This window comes from Strongylocentrotus purpuratus, unplaced genomic scaffold (assembly GCF_000002235.5).
Source record: "Strongylocentrotus purpuratus isolate Spur 01 unplaced genomic scaffold, Spur_5.0 spur5_scaffold_20, whole genome shotgun sequence".
Classification (NCBI taxonomy): Eukaryota; Metazoa; Echinodermata; class Echinoidea; order Camarodonta; family Strongylocentrotidae; genus Strongylocentrotus; species Strongylocentrotus purpuratus.
Window position 1 is genome coordinate 47,480,936 of NW_022145606.1, and position 16,802 is coordinate 47,497,737.

General features: G+C 38.4%; 2 protein-coding genes across 2 annotated transcripts; both read right to left on the reverse strand.

The window, feature by feature from the left end:
- Window positions 1-252: 252 nt before the first annotated feature.
- Window positions 253-8,026, reverse strand: LOC115927501 (tyrosine-protein kinase BAZ1B-like; the record flags this gene model as incomplete). The annotated part of the gene is given in 7 exon segments (XM_030993508.1): window positions 253-356; window positions 1,020-1,188; window positions 3,127-3,256; window positions 3,757-3,915; window positions 4,499-4,644; window positions 6,065-6,184; window positions 7,142-8,026. Coding segments are annotated over 7 exon segments (1,509 nt in total), but the record flags the coding sequence as incomplete, so codon positions are not given.
- A 141-nt stretch (window positions 8,027-8,167) lies between these two features.
- LOC115927502 (tyrosine-protein kinase BAZ1B-like) lies at window positions 8,168-16,520 on the reverse strand. Its single transcript, XM_030993509.1, has 8 exons — window positions 16,318-16,520; window positions 13,421-13,593; window positions 12,789-12,894; window positions 12,479-12,524; window positions 10,601-10,696; window positions 10,028-10,104; window positions 9,202-9,367; window positions 8,168-8,477 (listed from the first exon to the last, which is right to left on the reverse strand). The coding sequence occupies exons 1-8, from the start codon at window positions 16,428-16,430 to the stop codon at window positions 8,220-8,222; spliced, it is 1,035 nt and encodes a 344-aa protein (XP_030849369.1). The 5' UTR covers window positions 16,431-16,520; the 3' UTR covers window positions 8,168-8,219.
- Window positions 16,521-16,802: the final 282 nt, after the last annotated feature.

Below are 16,802 nucleotides of genomic sequence, written 5' to 3' on the forward strand. Positions count from 1 at the left end.
CCTGTCAGTGACCTTCCTTGGTGGTCTAATCCCTCCTAGCCTAAGAGTACACACAGGCTTTAAGCCTTTTGTGAGTTTCTCCTTAAATCTGTATGAAGTACAACTTCTTGGTCATGGAAGCTAATGCGAGGAGCTTCAGGGACGGGCAGACCAGCTTACACCAGGTTTCAGCTGTCAGTGACCTTCCTGGGTGGTCTAATCCCTCCTAGCCAAACTAGTACAGACGGCCTTTAAAGTCCTATCAAACCATACCTCAGCAATCTTGTCCTGCAGTAATGTCTTGAGGAGAATGACCAGTACCCTGGCCAGGTATGCAAAGCCTTCCTTGCCACAAACAAGAGCTTTCATCAGAGAATCTATAGAGAAAATAAAATCAGATTGATTAGGGTAAAGATAACAAAGATAACATCTTTTGGAGTATTAAAGAGAAGGTTGAGTTCTGGGGAGAGGTGAACAAGAGTTTGTGAGCATTATTATTGTTATTATGCAAGTGTGGAAGAACATCAGATAAAATGTTCCCTGAAAAGCATGGCTCATTAAATGCCTTAATATTCTAAATATGGCATGTAACCGCAAACAGATTTTTATGCCACATGGTCGTGTAGTCCCATATACATATTTCTGTGTACAGTGCTTGTAGCTTACCAAGACTGGGCCAAATTTCTTGTATTTTAGATCTTTCAAGAACCTTGCAGTACACACCAGTACTATTTGCTAGATGATCAACCTTTTCTGATCTATCTATCGATCATCTTTCTTTCATACGTGACATCATTTAGTATCAGATGTGTGTTAAAACCATTAAATTTTTTTTTTTAAATATCAATTTCCACAGCTTCTAACAGTGATCTACTCAAGTACAATCAATATACAGTTCTGTGGCCAGTCATTAAAACTAGTGATGCATTGAATGTGTATCATATAGGCACTGGGTATGCAAAGTCTGCAAACATCATCAAATCATTTCCTTTCCTTTTATTTATTTATCAATCCATCAAATTATCAATCTATTTCTATACCTGCTGTTACTGGATAAGGATCGTTGGGCATCAGTAGTCCGTTGAAACAGTCAAGAAATTCCACCACCATTGCTACGTCTCCAAAAAGAGAGTTAGGTAGACCATCCGGCATTGGAACAGGTTTAGGGACCGGGAGAGGTAAGAGGTCCAAGTCTTGGTCCTCAAAACGCTGCGGGGGAGAGATATATATATAGAGAGAGAGAGAGATAGGAAGGGGGGGGGGAATGGAAAGATCGAGAGAGAGAGACAGAAAGAGAGAGAGAGAGAGAGAGGGGGATATAGACAGAAGGGGGGGGGGGGGAGAAAGAGAATGAGAGAGAGAGGGGGGACAAAGAGATATAGGGAGAGAGAGAGGGGGGACAAAGAGATAGAGGGAGAGAGAGAGAGAGGGGGGGGAGAGAACGAGATAGAGAGGGGGGGGGGACAAAGAGATAGAGGGAGAGGGAGAGAGAGAGAGGGGGGGGGGAGAGAGAATGAGATAGAGAGAGAGGGGGGACAAAGAGATAGAGGTAGAGAGAGGGGGAAAAGAGAGAGAGATATAGAGCAGGGGAGGGAGGGAAGAGATAGAGGGAGAAAGAGAGAGGGGGAGAGTAAAATTTTGATGACAATATTTTTTTGGTGGGTCCTCATTCAATTATTTGTATTTGTACGCGCTACGGTACTTATTGTTTTAGCGCTCCTAAATATTTGATATTATTAGAAATAGTAGTAGTAGTAGTACAGTGTACATCATAGTACATTACAATATCTTTATGTGCTTTAACCCTATTTTAACTGGGCTATTTCAGACCAGGTTTTTACTGGGGGGGGGGGGGGGGGTCAATTTGACCCCCCCCCCCCCCCCAAGATCTCGGCCGTTTCACCGCCGATCGCCGCGAAAATGTGCATGCATGCCAAGTGAAGTGTATAGAATACTATGGTAATTTCAAATTTTTTAAAATTCACTCATTTGCATATTTTAGCTAATTTATGCAAATAAGGTCATCAAATTCACATTTCTGCCCTAAATCATATATTATTCATGTTTACGTATTCTTTTTCACTACATATATTTATTAACCATTTGGAATAATAATACAACACAAAAATTGGAAGAGCCAGGTTATTCCTTATGTTATCTCTTGTTTTTATAATTTCTTATGTATTTCATTGTTTTTTTAACTTATGTATTTTATTGTTTTTGTTGTTTTATTTCATTTATAACTACAATTCAACTATTTTGACCCCAAAACAAACATCTAAACTTTAAACAAGACTGAATAACCAATGTTTTATCTATTTTTAGGAAAATGACTTTTACATACGTTTTGTACACAAATCATGAAAATGAGCGATTTTCGGGCTGACATGCAAAGACAAAAGGTCACGTGACCTTGTAACCGTAGGTCCGATTTTCGAAAAAATTGTTTTAAAAGATGCGTAAGACTCGAAAGTAAAAAGTCATGAAAGGAAAATTTTATATCTGCTGCTGTTTCGGAGTAGTCGCGAAATTTCTACAGGGGGGGGGGGGTCAAATTGACCCCCCCCCCCCCCCCCCAGTTAACATAGGGTTAAGAGCTTTTCAAATTACACACTGGCTTTAACACTGAAAAATACGATTTGTTACTGAGATCATTGCATAAGATTGGCTGTGAGAAAATAAATTCATAAATTAAATACAGTCAAACCTGCTTTAGTGACCACCTGTCTGCAAATACCACATTTTTTGTTTCCTTGAAAATGGTTTGTCATTGAAACATGTACTAAAGGAACCTGTTCATAAAGACCACCTGCCTATAAAGACCATTTTTCTTGTCTCCCCTGGGTGGTCTTTGTAGACAGGTTTCACTGTATATTAAAGACCATCAATATTTCTGGGCCAGAAGGGATTAGACCACACAGCGAGGTCACTAACAGGTGGCTATCGCATTAACTCAGCTCTCAACTAGCATAAAAAATAGAAAATCATGGGGGACCAACAGGCACCGATTGGGGAAGTTTTCTATATAGAAAGAGCAAGTAGCTACAAGTAGGACAGTGGGGCTTTAAATAAAACCATAAATTTGTGTCACTCAGTACTTGAAAGAAATTTTCATGACACATGGCCGAAGACCTTACTAATTTTTACCTTTGCTTTTTCCATCTTAAGCTTCCTCTCCTCTCCCATCTTCTTTTCTCGCTCCTCCGATCTCTTCTTCTTTCTCTCCTCTTTCTTGGCATCCAGCTCCTTCTTACGTTCTTCTGGAGTCATTTGCTTCCTGCATTTAGAACGATATAGTGCTTATCAGTCATATCATAGTATAGCGCTTATTAATAAGTTTCTACATTGCTTATTACTACGTTTTTTAGCGCTTTACATTGTAAGTATCATTTGCTTCCTGCATTGATAATGATAATAATAATATTAGTCATATTTGTTTAGTGCTTATTACTACGTTTCTACATTGTAATTGTAATTGCCCGGTCATTGCATTCAATTGCTAATTCGCACGAGTGAACACAATCTGCTCTATGGGAAGTATTCCGGCCAGGGGTCATTTCACAGGTGCACACGTGCCAATCAAAACACATTAACGCTCGCATCCTACCGGGTATCCATTCAACACCTGGGTGGAGAATAGCAAATGTAGATTAATGTCTTGCCAATGAACATTATTGCCATGACGGGACTTCATGTAAATTCATTAATATCTTTTATTTAGGACAAGCTAAAAGGGCTTGGACCTAAAGACACGGTCCTGGTCCTGGGCTGACTTACCATCTGGTCCTAGCCTGGCCTTCAGAGAACTTCTGCCACACGTCATCTTTGATCTCTGGTCTAAGGTTCTTGCATTCTTTCTCTGAGAGGATCTTAGCTGCTTTCCGCAGTAGCTTCCCATAGGCTACCTTCTCGTTCAGTTTCTTAGCCCTCAGTAACCTGGAATGCAGTAAAAGAGAAAAATATTGAGTTATTTGGGCACATAGAAAAAGTATGTGGATTTGTACTATCCTTCATTTCCAGATTTTAGGTTCTGCAACTCTTTCTCTGATAAAGTCTTTGCTGCTCGGTGTTTGCCAAGTTGCCTACTTCACAAAGGACTATGTTGAACATTTTTAAAGAGAAGGTTGGGTTCTGGGATAAGGTGAAAAACAATTTGTGAGCGTTATCATTGTATTACGCAAGTGGAGAAGAACATCAGATAAAAAATGTTTCCTGAAAAGCTTGGCTCTTCAAATGCCTTAATATTCTAAATATGGCATGTAACATGATAAAAATTGGGACAGATTTTTCTGCCACATGTTTGTATAGTCCCATATACATCTTTATGTGTACAGTGCTCGTAACTTAACCAAGACTGGGCCAATTTCTTATCATTTTGATGATTCCAGAACCTTGCAGTACACACAAACACGTATATGCTAGATGATCAACTTTTTCTGATGAATTCCACAACATTTCTTTCACAATGCAATCGCATGACCAGAACTCAACATGAGCTTTAAATGCAAAAGGTTCTTACTTTGATATAATAGGTGGCTGCCTTGGGCTTGGTAGAGCCTGGGAGAGCCGATATTGGATATGGGAGTTATCTTTGTCATAGATGGGTTTCCTCTTCCCTGCCTGGCTCTTGGTGATGTCAAACAGTGTGGCTTGCTTCAGTTGCTTCTAAAATGATAAAAAACAGAGGGAAAGTTAAAGGTATAGACCAGTTTTGGAAACGCCCCCATCTCAAAAAATGAAATGGAAGCTCATATTACTTATCATGTGATAGAATATGTTTTGACGAATATGTGATTGTACAAATTGTGCCGGGAAACCGCCTACTAATTGATATATTTGGTAAATTATCAAATTGATCCGGCTGGATAGATAGAATGATTCACAATAAATTTGAACATTTGGGCATATATTTCTGCTTTTTTGCAAATTTAGATTGAAGTATTACCATCTAAACCTCTGAAGGCAATATTTAAACAATATTGAATGGATATTTTGCACCCAAAACCCTTCAACCGCAATTTAACCACTACGGTCTTTACCTTTAACATAATTTCCAGCATTTCATGAAAACTGTATACCCTGAATTAACTCCCAAGTTTTCTGATTTTGTTTTGTTTTAGTTTTTCGTGATGAAGATTAAATATTTAAGATCACAAAGTGAGGCATTTTACAAACTAAAAGCCAAATGAAATGGGAATTTATTTCATATGAAATTAAAAAAATAACAATTTGTCAATTTTTTTTTTTTTCCTCCAAACTGTCACAAGTCTTAGGCCAACCACCAGGGAAATGTGCTGCAGAATAAACCTGGAGGTGTTTCACAAAGATCCTACATGTAAGTCGAACTTAACTCTAAGTTGGACTTAAAAATTATGGAGAGCCATTTGTAGACTTATAAAAAATATATTCAAAGGCGAAATTTTGACCATTTTTGACTTTTTAGTAATTCCACATCAAAAACATAAAATCTCCTTGATAATAGAAAATATAAATGATTTGAATCAACATTTTATACCTTTTAAAAAAACTATTACAAAATATTTTCATAGATGCTAACGTCCAACTTGGAGATAAGTTCAAGTTAGGGTCTTTGTGAAACATCCCCCAGGGCCCCATCTTAAAAAGATCTGATATCAATCACAAATTATTTGAGATTGATATCACTGTAGATAAGAGATAGGAGACTGCAAACTTGCGATTGATTAGAGGACCACAACTCATTATATAAGACAGGCACAGTTTACCAAATCTATTTTGATTCACACCCTTGGTTCCAACTCTTTGAACCACCTCCTATGCAAAATGGCATCTCTATAGGTGGAATATTCACAGTTGTTGCTATGTCAGTAAAGCATCTGGCAAACCCTTTAGTCGTCAAGAAAGATACTTTGTTTCATAAAGCATATACATACAATCAGTAAACAGGGCAGCATTTCACGATACCGTCCTAAGTACAAGTTGGCCGACAACCAATTGAAATGCATGTATTACATTTAATATTTTTTCCAAATTGAGGTGAACTTGTACTTGTACGTGTTTTGGGAAACCAGTCCGGGTACTCAACCGTCTCTTCAATAGTTCATACCTTGCTTGATGCTGTGGGAGATTTGGCAGCTTTGGTAGGTGAGGTAGTCTTCTTAACAGGAGTTTTCTTGGCTGATGGGGCTTTGGATGCAGTCTTAGCAGGTGCCTTCTTGGGAGTAGCCTGGTAAAAGAGTCAAGGGCAAAGAGAACACATGCTTATTCTTGAGCTCTGGTATGGGAGTGCCAGAGTATAAGATAGTAAGAGTTTCTTGTTTGATCTAGATGTCTGATGTTTAAGTTCAGTTTATTTCACATCCAATAAAAAACTTACAGCAATATAACATTCAAATACAATAATATAACATGCAATATATATAAAATATGATGAGAACAAACAACAACAACAACAGTAATAATTAATGGGTGGAGTAGGAATGTGAGGGACAAGAAAAGGCCATTGGTCTATCTAGGTTGGTCCCCTTTTTCTACAACCCCCATAAGTAAAATATTGACAATATAGATATTACATTAACTGAGACACACATACACACATACAGGACAGGCAGAAATAATAAAAGCTAAAAAATGTGGTTAATAATAGTAATATTGACTGCCTAATTCAGGGCAATACGACTTGTCATATATCATCCTCACCTTTGGTTCAGGCAGTACATGTTGTATTGCCCTGAAGGCAGTCAATATTCATTAATTATTGCAATCTATAAGCTTTCTTTTGATATTCACTCATTTCTTTTTTCATTTCTGGGGAGTGTTTCACAAAGACTAGGATTGACTTTAAATTGGACTTAACTATGGCAGGCCATGAATGCAACAACTTTCTCTCACCATTTACTGGCATTGGTCTCTCAAGGGACGTACAAATCATAGTCACAAATCTACATTTTTTGAAAATTCATTATTGAATGAAAAACATATTTTCTAAAGATAATGGTGAGAGCAACCAGTGGCATGAATGGCCTGCCATAGTTAAGTCCAAAATAAAGTCGATCTTAGTCTTGAAAAACGCCCCGCTAATGTTATTACTGGAAATCATCAAACATAGAACATAACTATAGATGATTTACACAGACAGTGTGCCAATGACAAAAGAATAGTTTCAAAGATACCATACACTGACCTTTGACCCAGCCTTCTTGGGTTTGACTGCTAAGGACAAGGTCTTCTTTGCAGGAGTCTTCTTCTTCTTCTGGAGTGCCTTTGCCGCCGGTTTCTGTGGTGTCTTCTTTGGTGTTTTCTTGGGCGTGGCTCCAGTTTTCTTGGGCGTCGCTGCAGTCTTTTTGGGTGTGGTGGCTGCTTTCTTGGGTGTGGCAGGCTTGCTGGCGCCCTTCTTCACGGGGCTGGTCTTCCGCGGGGTCGCTTTCTTAGGGGTCGCTTTCTTTGGGGTTTCTTTTTTAGGCGTGGTCATTGCCTTTTTAGGTGTGGCGGTTTGCTTTTTAGGTGTGGCGGTTTGCTTTTTAGGTGTGGCTGTTTGCTTTTTGGGTGTTGCCGTTTGTTTTTTGGGTGTGGTGCTCACTTTGACCCCCTCCTTTGATGACACGGTGCTTAGTTTCTTAGCAACAACTTTAACTTTAATGGGTTTTCCCGCAGGCTTCTTTTTCGGCGCTGCTTTTTTCTTCTCCACCAACATCGCTTTCTTCTTTGGACTTTCTTTTGGATCATCTTTCTGTGGAGTCTTCTGGGTGTCTGGCTTAACAGCCTTTACAGGACTAGCACTTTTTTTTGTTGGAGTTTTCTTTTCAGGTTCTTCTCTTGATTCTTTCTTTACTTGTTTCTCTTCAGTTAAGTCACTTTTTTGCATCGGTTTGAAATGATCGGTTAACTTTCGTTTTGCCGGAGTTCTTTTCTCAGACTTCTTGGGTGACTTTGTCGGAGAAGCCTTTTTATTAGAGTTTGATGTTGATTTTTTGGTTGCAGACGCTGGCGTTGGACGGAGAAACTAATTTGGTTGGATCATCACCGTCATCAGTGCCATCACGTGACTTGCGTTTAGTCCTTCCACTGTTCAATTTCTGTTTTTTCTCCTTCGCATCCGATGGGGATTTCCTTCATCTGAATGTTTCCTCTTCTTTGTCTTCTGCTCTCCATCCTTCTCCTCCTTTTTCCTCTCCTTCCTCTCTTTCCTCTCCTTCTTATCCTCCTTCCCTTTCCTTGAAATATCCTTCACTTTCTTATCCTTCTTCTTGTCCTTTTCCTTTTTATCCGGCGATGAAAACCGCCTTTTTGGGTGATTTGCTCGACGATCGCTTCGTCGATGCATTTTGTTTGTGGGGTGGAGAACTGTACGAGTGATCCAGGAAGATTTTCTCTGGGGAAGGGGTGAACTGCAGGGGCGTGATTACGACGGTGGGGTTCTGCCCCTCTCTGCTATTTGACCTCTGTTTCTTGGAGGAGCTCTCGGATTGCTGGTTAGCCGACTCGCGTTTGACGGCAAGTTTCAGACCTGTCGCAGATATCTGTGAAGGCAAAGTATAAAGTAATTTGTTAAAAACGGGTAGGATTTCATACATCCCTGAATGAATATGAATACAATGTAGAAACAATGATGAATAGCCTTTACTACCACGCAAGACTTCTGCAATTTTTGTGGCAGCATAATATCTATGTATAAGCCTAAGGTGAAATTGTAGATCAATGTTTTCACTTTATAATTGTATCATAAGATATATAAAATGGGTTCAAGAATGTAGGTGTCTAATAGATCAAATTACACCATATGACTATGCATCTTTCTTTCCTACCATGCCTACTTGATTAATATCAATTTACATTATTAATCTTATCAGAAGCAAAATTGTTTAATCATTGTATGACATAAAAGTATTTGCTTCTGATCTTCCTCACATGTGACTAATATGATGGTTAATTTTAATTACACATTTATTAATAAATTATGTTGACCTTATCTTTAAATTTTGTTTTATGTATGCACCAGCCAATGTGGAGAGCCTCTAGACAGAATTTTTAAATTCTTTTAGGTGATCCTCAGGCATTGGCTGGTGCTAAATATCATTATGTTAATGTTATATAATTTTGTCAACCGTGTGATGTTTTGTATGTTATCATCTTGCCTGGAAATAAAATAAATTAAAAATAAAAAAAATAAAATAAAAAGGAGTAATATTATTATTATCGTAATCGGCATTCACATTCGCGTGCATCTGTCAAATATAAACATACCCTTGTTGGAGAAAGGAGAGACGGAATAAGTCGACCTGAGAGGGCGTGCTTCTTCACCAGATCTTCATGTACGATCCACGGACTGGTCGGTTTGTTGCCCGCTTGCAGAGCACTGCTTCGTATATAGAGTTCTATGATTTCTCTGGATGGTATTGCAGTGCAGCGTCTTTTATGCAAGAAAAAGAAACATTTTATGTCACAATAACTATATGTAATAATATTTGTTGGTTTGTTTCAAGTTCAAGTTCAATTTATTTCTCCACAAATGCAAAACATAGGGAGCTACATAAAATAAAATACATACATACAATACAATAATAGAACATGTACATTATATATAAAACGACTCCAGTTGGAGCAATGTACATGTATGTTTTAAAAAGAAAAAAAAAAAATCATTGATGGTTTGTATGATGGTTTGTTTAATAAAGCATGTGTATGCTTACATGGAAGTAAGCACGAGACTGACCATTTAATGACCTCTCCGCAGGACTTGGTAATGAGTATTAATGCCTTTATTAACTGTTTTATTTTTCCAAATCATTATTTTTTTTACATCAAATACAATTACAAATACAGTTCATGTACAGTAACAAAATAGATAAGGAAAAAAAGTTGAAGCTTGTGGGTTGAAAAGTTCTCTCAGTACATCATCATAATCACACTGTGTACATAAAATAAAAATAAGAAAAATATTCTAAGGTTACACTTACACTGGGCTTGCATAAGATCGGAACAAGGACAACTTTTTTGCAATCAGCAAAATTCTCTACGGAAATGTTTTGTGAAAATGTGTACCAGGTTAAAGGAATGGGGGTGGACTCACGTAAGGTCGGAACCAGGCACAAAGCTAATGATCTTATCTTCGTTCTCTAGCTGAATGTTGTACCTATATGATGAACTCTGTTGTGTTGAGGAGGAAGAAGAATAAAGGGAAGATAATAAAAAAGAAAATTAAAAAGGTATTAAAAAGTTTGGGTTTGTTACAGTATGTATTACAGCTAATGCTGTGTACTGTACATACCTTCCATGAGTAGTCTAAACTCGCCTTTACAAAGTAAATATCAGCTTTTAATAAAAACATGAGGTATTCAGAATAGAAGAAAAAAAAATGTCTGTCTTTAAAAAATTATTCGATCGGTATGGTATGAGAAAGAAATTACTCCAACTTGCCTTCAAATCTTGAGGGTGAGGTAAATTTAACATTATGATTCCTCATGGCGGTAGGCTAGGACACAAGGTATTACATAAGCTAAATCGGTCGTAAAAAAGAAGTCCTTTCTTGGTGACTGACAACACCTGTTATTGGGGTAACACCTGAATGGTGTCAAATTCCCCATGAAAACCCTACAAATATAAGCCCATACCTAAGATGGCATTTCATATAGAGGCAACGTACCTGGCTTTTCTTCTTGGTCTTAGACGACAGTCCCTCGTCCGACAGGTTCCCGTGGTTCTCCTTGTCACTAGAGGGCGACCCACTCACGCTTGCAACCTGAAATGATCAAGGATTATTAATCTATATGAGTAAGGCGTTCAGGTTCAGTGGATAAGTTTCTGGACTGTGAACCACAAAGTTGCAGCACTAACGTCCTGAGGCAAGACATGAATGTACAATTGCCACACTCCATCCTGGGGGGTGTTTCACAAAGATCCTAAGTAGAACTTATCTCTAAGTTGGACTTAAAAATTATGGAAAGCCGTTAGCATCTTTGAAAATATTTTGTAAAAGTTATTTTGAAAGGCATAAAATGTTGATTCAAATCATTCATATTTTCTATCATCAAGGAGATTTCATGTTCTGGATTTGGAATTTATAAAAAAGTATAAAATACTTGAATTTCTGCTTTTGAATATATTTCATTTTAAGACTCCAATGGCTGTCCATAATTTTTAAGTCCAACTTAGAGTGAAGTTCAACTTAGGATCTTTGTGAAACACCCCCCAGGAATTAGTTCCTTGAAATGCTTGAGTGCTGTACGACAGCCGTGCTAAAGCCAGGGTAATGATAATGGAGTGCCAGGAGTGGCCATGTGCAAGACAGCTATACAAGACTCCACTATTATTATTAACCTGTTGACTACTGAATTGTATAAGTCCCATAGGCTTTTCACAGGGACCACCAGGTTCCCGTAAGCAAAGGGTTAAGGCAATTTCCTTTTAGTGAGGTCCATGTACAATAAATGAACATTCTTTCAAGTACAAAATCATGAGCCGCGCCTCTTCTCAAAATAGTTGATGTTTGATACTCTGATGAACTGTACCTTTTCTGAAAAAATTTATTCCACATTGTATTTGCACTACAAAAACATAGACTAATGAAATGAAATCTCAAGACTATTTTTAGCATAGATCTTAAACAGCTGAGGGATTATAACATAAACTTCATTTTTAATAGCAACCATTCCAAATTTTGTGGTTTGGTTTCACAGGTTTTTTTAATTTAGAGCTGTACAATATCTACCAGATGCGTGAGGAGAATGGACACACTGCATCCATTTGTTGCATGACCACATTGCGCTTGATGCTACAATTTTTTAAAGGAAAATAAGCGTTAAAATTTGTAAATTGGTAACATGTTGTAAGGTTCAAAGTCATATATTTCAATTTAAAAAAAATATGCCCCCCCCAAAAAAAAAGTTCTTTACCTAAGTTCCTACCATCTTATTTATTTTCAAGGTCTATTATATTATATTACAACAATGTAGCCGTAACAAAAAAATATTGTTGTTGGCAATTTGAAGAATACTACGTGATCAATTTAAATGACTCCTGTCCTGGATTGTTGATACTTTGTGATATAAGCTTCAACTTAATAGGAACAGTAACCCAAGGAACTATAGAGATGTGAAAGTTATATTTCTTGAAACGCAGCGCGCGTAACAGCTGCACTGCTAAAGCCAGGGTAATTATGCTGCATTATTGTAGAGCGCTTAGAGACTTCTGATAAAGTAAGTGTTAGGCGCTATATAAGCAAATATAATTATTATAGGAAGTCTTTACTGATTCCTGTTTTCAGGGGAAAATATTGTTAGATTTCTATGATGATTTATTATTCTGCAACATAAAAGCATCAATAGTGAAAATCTGGGACTCGTTTCATAAATTACAAAAAGGAGTGACAAATCTGCTGATAACCAATCAGAAGCAAGGATTTCAGTAGCTTATAACAAAACTGTCATTTGTCTGTCACTGATGAAAAGTTTGGTGAAATGGGGGCCCAGTTTTCTGTTGCCCGAAGAAAAGTAAAGAGGATGATATATCCTATATGACTTACCTCTGCTGAGCTGTCTAGTTCTACTTTCATGATTTTTCCCGTGAATCTGATAGAGAGATGAACACAAAAAAAAAAGGGCTAAGAATTAATAATGAACTGTAGGGCGAGGATGATTTCACAAGAGCCACTTTGTTGAAGAAAAAAGAGGAAGAAAAGAACACCAATGAGAGAGAAAAATATAACATAAAAATCCACAAAACAAATAACACAATATAATTTTTTTTTTAAAGAAAAAAGAAGGAAAACAAAAACAAACAACAGAACCAAATATATCAATTTTCTACAAATAATTGAGATTTAATTCACTTACAATCTACCCTTCACTTTGACCTTGAGCTCGACCTTCTCCCCAAGGGCAAAGCTTGAACTGAGGAATTGGGTAGTCTCCTGCAACAGGCTTTCCAATGTGCTTGCACCTGTGATCAAAACAAAGATAAAATATAATAATTTGCTTGCTAATAAAAAGTGGAAGACACTAGACTTTATTCATGTGCATACTCACATTTCATCCAGGTCCTTATTTACATCCTAAAATTATTCATACCCCTTATACGTTTGATGTTTTGTGCATCTTGCAACTAATATCAAGTTGGACTTGAACTATGTCAGGCGATTGGAAAAAAACTTAGAACTTATGATCTTTTGAAAATGTTTTTTCCTTCAATAATAAACTATCAACATTTTTGAATTCTGTAGATTTGTAACATCCTCTGAGAGACCAAGGGTGAGAGCAACCAGTGGCATGAATGGCCTGCCATAGTGAAGTCCATCTTTAGAGTCGATCTTTGTCTTTGTGAAACACCCCCCTGTTGTGATCGATTGAAATCGAAGACAAAGACAGGGCCCAAAACCTTTACTTTATTACAACACCCAATATATAATAATAATTTTTTTCAAGCCATGAACTGAAAGCCTTCAGGCACTCAGCAGACTGTAACTTACTGTGATGAACATGCTGCAGAATGGGCTTCTCAAAATGGGTGGGGAAGCCTTGGAGACGCTGCCTGGCGCTGACCTCTGACCTCTGTGCCTCCTCAAAGGTCATGCCGGTCTGACCCGTGCACTGGCAGGTCCAGAGCGCCTGAGCATACACTTCAAGCTGGTTCTCATAGTCACTGGTGCACAGGGGGTTAAGGGAAACAATGAAATCTTGCCTGTTTGCCTATACTTTAACTGTACGAATCAGGGGGGAGGGGGGCAGGTTGAAGGGGTTGTATGGACATAAACAGAAATACATGTAAAACTTGAATGAAAAATACACAAATATATATATATTTTTTAATCAATGAATATTACAGCGATTATATAGTCTAGGCCCTAATTAATTATATAACAATTACTGGTACAGTTATTAAAGGGAGGCGTTACTACTTCAGCTAGAAGGGATTAGACCACCCAGTGAGCCATCGAGGTAACTGTGACAGGTGGCTATCTCATTAACTCAGCTCTCATTTAACATAAGAAAAAGAGGATCATGGGGGACCAACAGGCACCGATTTGGGAAGTTTTCTACATAGAGGGAGCAAGTAGCTACAAGTAGGACAGTGGGGCTTTAAGAATGAGGAATGATGAAGATACATGGATGGGGTACCAATTTCCTTTTTTACATGTAGACTATACAAATTTGTTTAATAAAATTAATTAATTCAGCCCAAATTGAAAATAGTCTATCATAGACTGAGTCTAGATCCAAGTCTGCAGATTTCTCACAAAACCAGACGCGATGATTCTGTATTTTTTAAAGTTTTAATGATGGAGTTTTACTCTCATAGGATCCGCACTCAACATAATGGCAATGCAAGACTCTTAATCTCAGAAATGCAAACAATAGAGAAATTCTGGGATATCTGAATTGTTGTTGTTGTTGTTGTTGTTGTTGTTTTTTTTTGAAGACCTCCATTCCAAGAATCCAAGCCAAATTTAATTAAATTAAGCCTGGCTGTGGCAAGGTGCTTGAACAAACTTTCTTCAAATTAGGAGACACTCTCTCCAATCTAGAGTCTAAATAATAATAACACTTAGAATTCTACTCAAAGTCAATTGACAATGTATTGTTGACAACGGTTTTCATCTCTCTCACTCAGGCCTCAACTCAAGCTCATCTCATTCTCAGCCCTCACCTAGGGCTTTCATCGAAAGGGTGCGTTGAGAGCGGAGTACCGTTTTAACACACCCTTTCGCTAAAAGCGGGGGGGGGGGGGGGGGGGGGGGGGGGCTTAAATTGGCAACTATTACCTTCTGTCCCAGATCCTCATTTTAAACGACTGATGCGAAAGACTAGTCGACGCACCCTTTCGAGAAAAGCCCCCCCCCCCCCCCCCCCCGCTTTTATCGAAAGGGTGTGTTAAAACGGTACTCCGCTCTCAACGCACCCTTTCGAGAAAAGCCCCCCCCCCTCTTTTATCGAATGGGTGCGTTGAGCACACCACACCGCGCCGCACCGCACCCTTTCGATGAAAGCCCTCACCGAGGCTCTGAGCCGAGTGAGTCACACACTGTCTCACTCTCAGTCTCAGTCTCAGCTCAGTCTCACTTTTTAAGTTTTAATCCGACATTCCACATAAATTTTAGCTCCTAGTAGGGTGTCTGAACGATTTTTCAATTTTCAATTTGGGATCGTTTTTCACCATTTTTGTTTGATATTTGAATTAAAAATGTAATCAGAATAATACATTTCAAATTTCAAGTCTCGCCGATGTTTCTATCAAAAGATACAGCCCCTTCAAAACGCTGAAATATTCATAGCATTTTGCTCAGAATCGACGAAAAAGACGTACACGCAGAGTTATGTTGTTTTGCTAAATTTAGCCAAACAGCTGTATCGCGCGATATGCAAGCGTATGCATATCGTACGCAAGTTGCTCAGCCAATGCGCGACTTGCAAGCTTGAGCTACGCTGTCTCCGCGACACGTGCCATTGACTAGTATGGTTAGCGTTCGTCGCACAAAAAACCCGGAAGTGAATGCACGTTATAGTCAATGGCAATATCGCGGAGATGTCTCCGCGATATTGCCATTGACTACAACGTGTATTCACTTCCGGGGTTTATAGTGGGAACGGCCATCCATACTTTCATTCACTATAAGCGCACATGTTACGCGATGTAACCATGGTTTGGACTGAGCGGAGCTCACGCCTCCCTAATTAGCTGATTCCAAAAATGTGGGAGGGTATTTTCAAACTGTTATAACAAATGATCCCTTGGGGCTAGCAAAAAAAAAGCATCTGGATATTATCCTTACGTCTAGCCCTGCTTAAGCCGCGGGGCGGCAGCTCAGGAAAGTGGCAAATTTTGGAGCTAGGATGCAAACAACATTTCAATCGCTATTTTGACCAAGATATTTTTAGAATTCTGGGGGTGGCCCCCGATGGGGAATATGGAGAAAAACCTGCTCTTTCATATGACACCTCATTTATTGAGTTTCACCTTCAGGATCATTTGTTATAAAGGTTTGAATTTCAAATTTTTTCATAAAATCATTGACCAATTTTGGATGGTCGCGCAATGCACGTAGACCACATAGGGAAGCGTACAATCTCTATGGGAAGGGTTTTAGCACACAACATTGGGTGCGCGATCAGACACCCTACTCCTAGAGTCTACAAGTCTTTCATAATCATTATTAACACAATCATAGTCTCTTCTTGAAAAATCTTATCTTATGTCTCCGCACAAGACACTTAAACAATCATAACTATCATTATTATCATCCATTCCGGAAACACAATACTGACACACACACAACAAAATTTTCCCATAGACATTACACAGGAGACCATGGGCGCAGCCATCTTGTTTTTGTCCGCAGAATTTCCGACCCAAATTTTGAAAGGATACATTTTGCTCGAGAACACTTCGTTGGTGAATGGAATGAGAAAATGAGGCTCTGCTAAGGTTACTGTCTTCGATAGCACCTTCGGAATGTAAAGCTTTTTCCCCAAAAGTGGCATTTTGGGGATCCTTCCGACACCGGTCGTACTCTCACAAAAGCGCTCGCTTTTAAAATCTGGCGCGAACGTCCCCGACGATGACCCGAGAATGACCCGTCCTTTCGGAGCTGCCAAATTTTGTCTATTGTCACAGGATTGTAGTGATCAAATTTTGTCTAGGTAATAAAAATGATAAAAATATAAATTAGTCCCGATTATACAAGTATAATAATATATTTAAGAAATTATTATTGATAATAATATTTGTTAAATTGTAAAAATATTTGTTTATGCCGTAAAATTGCAAACTAAATTTAGGTTTAGGGAACTATTATGCGGCAAGTTCAAAATATTACGCAATCCCTATTCGTAGTAAACACGCGAACGTACTAC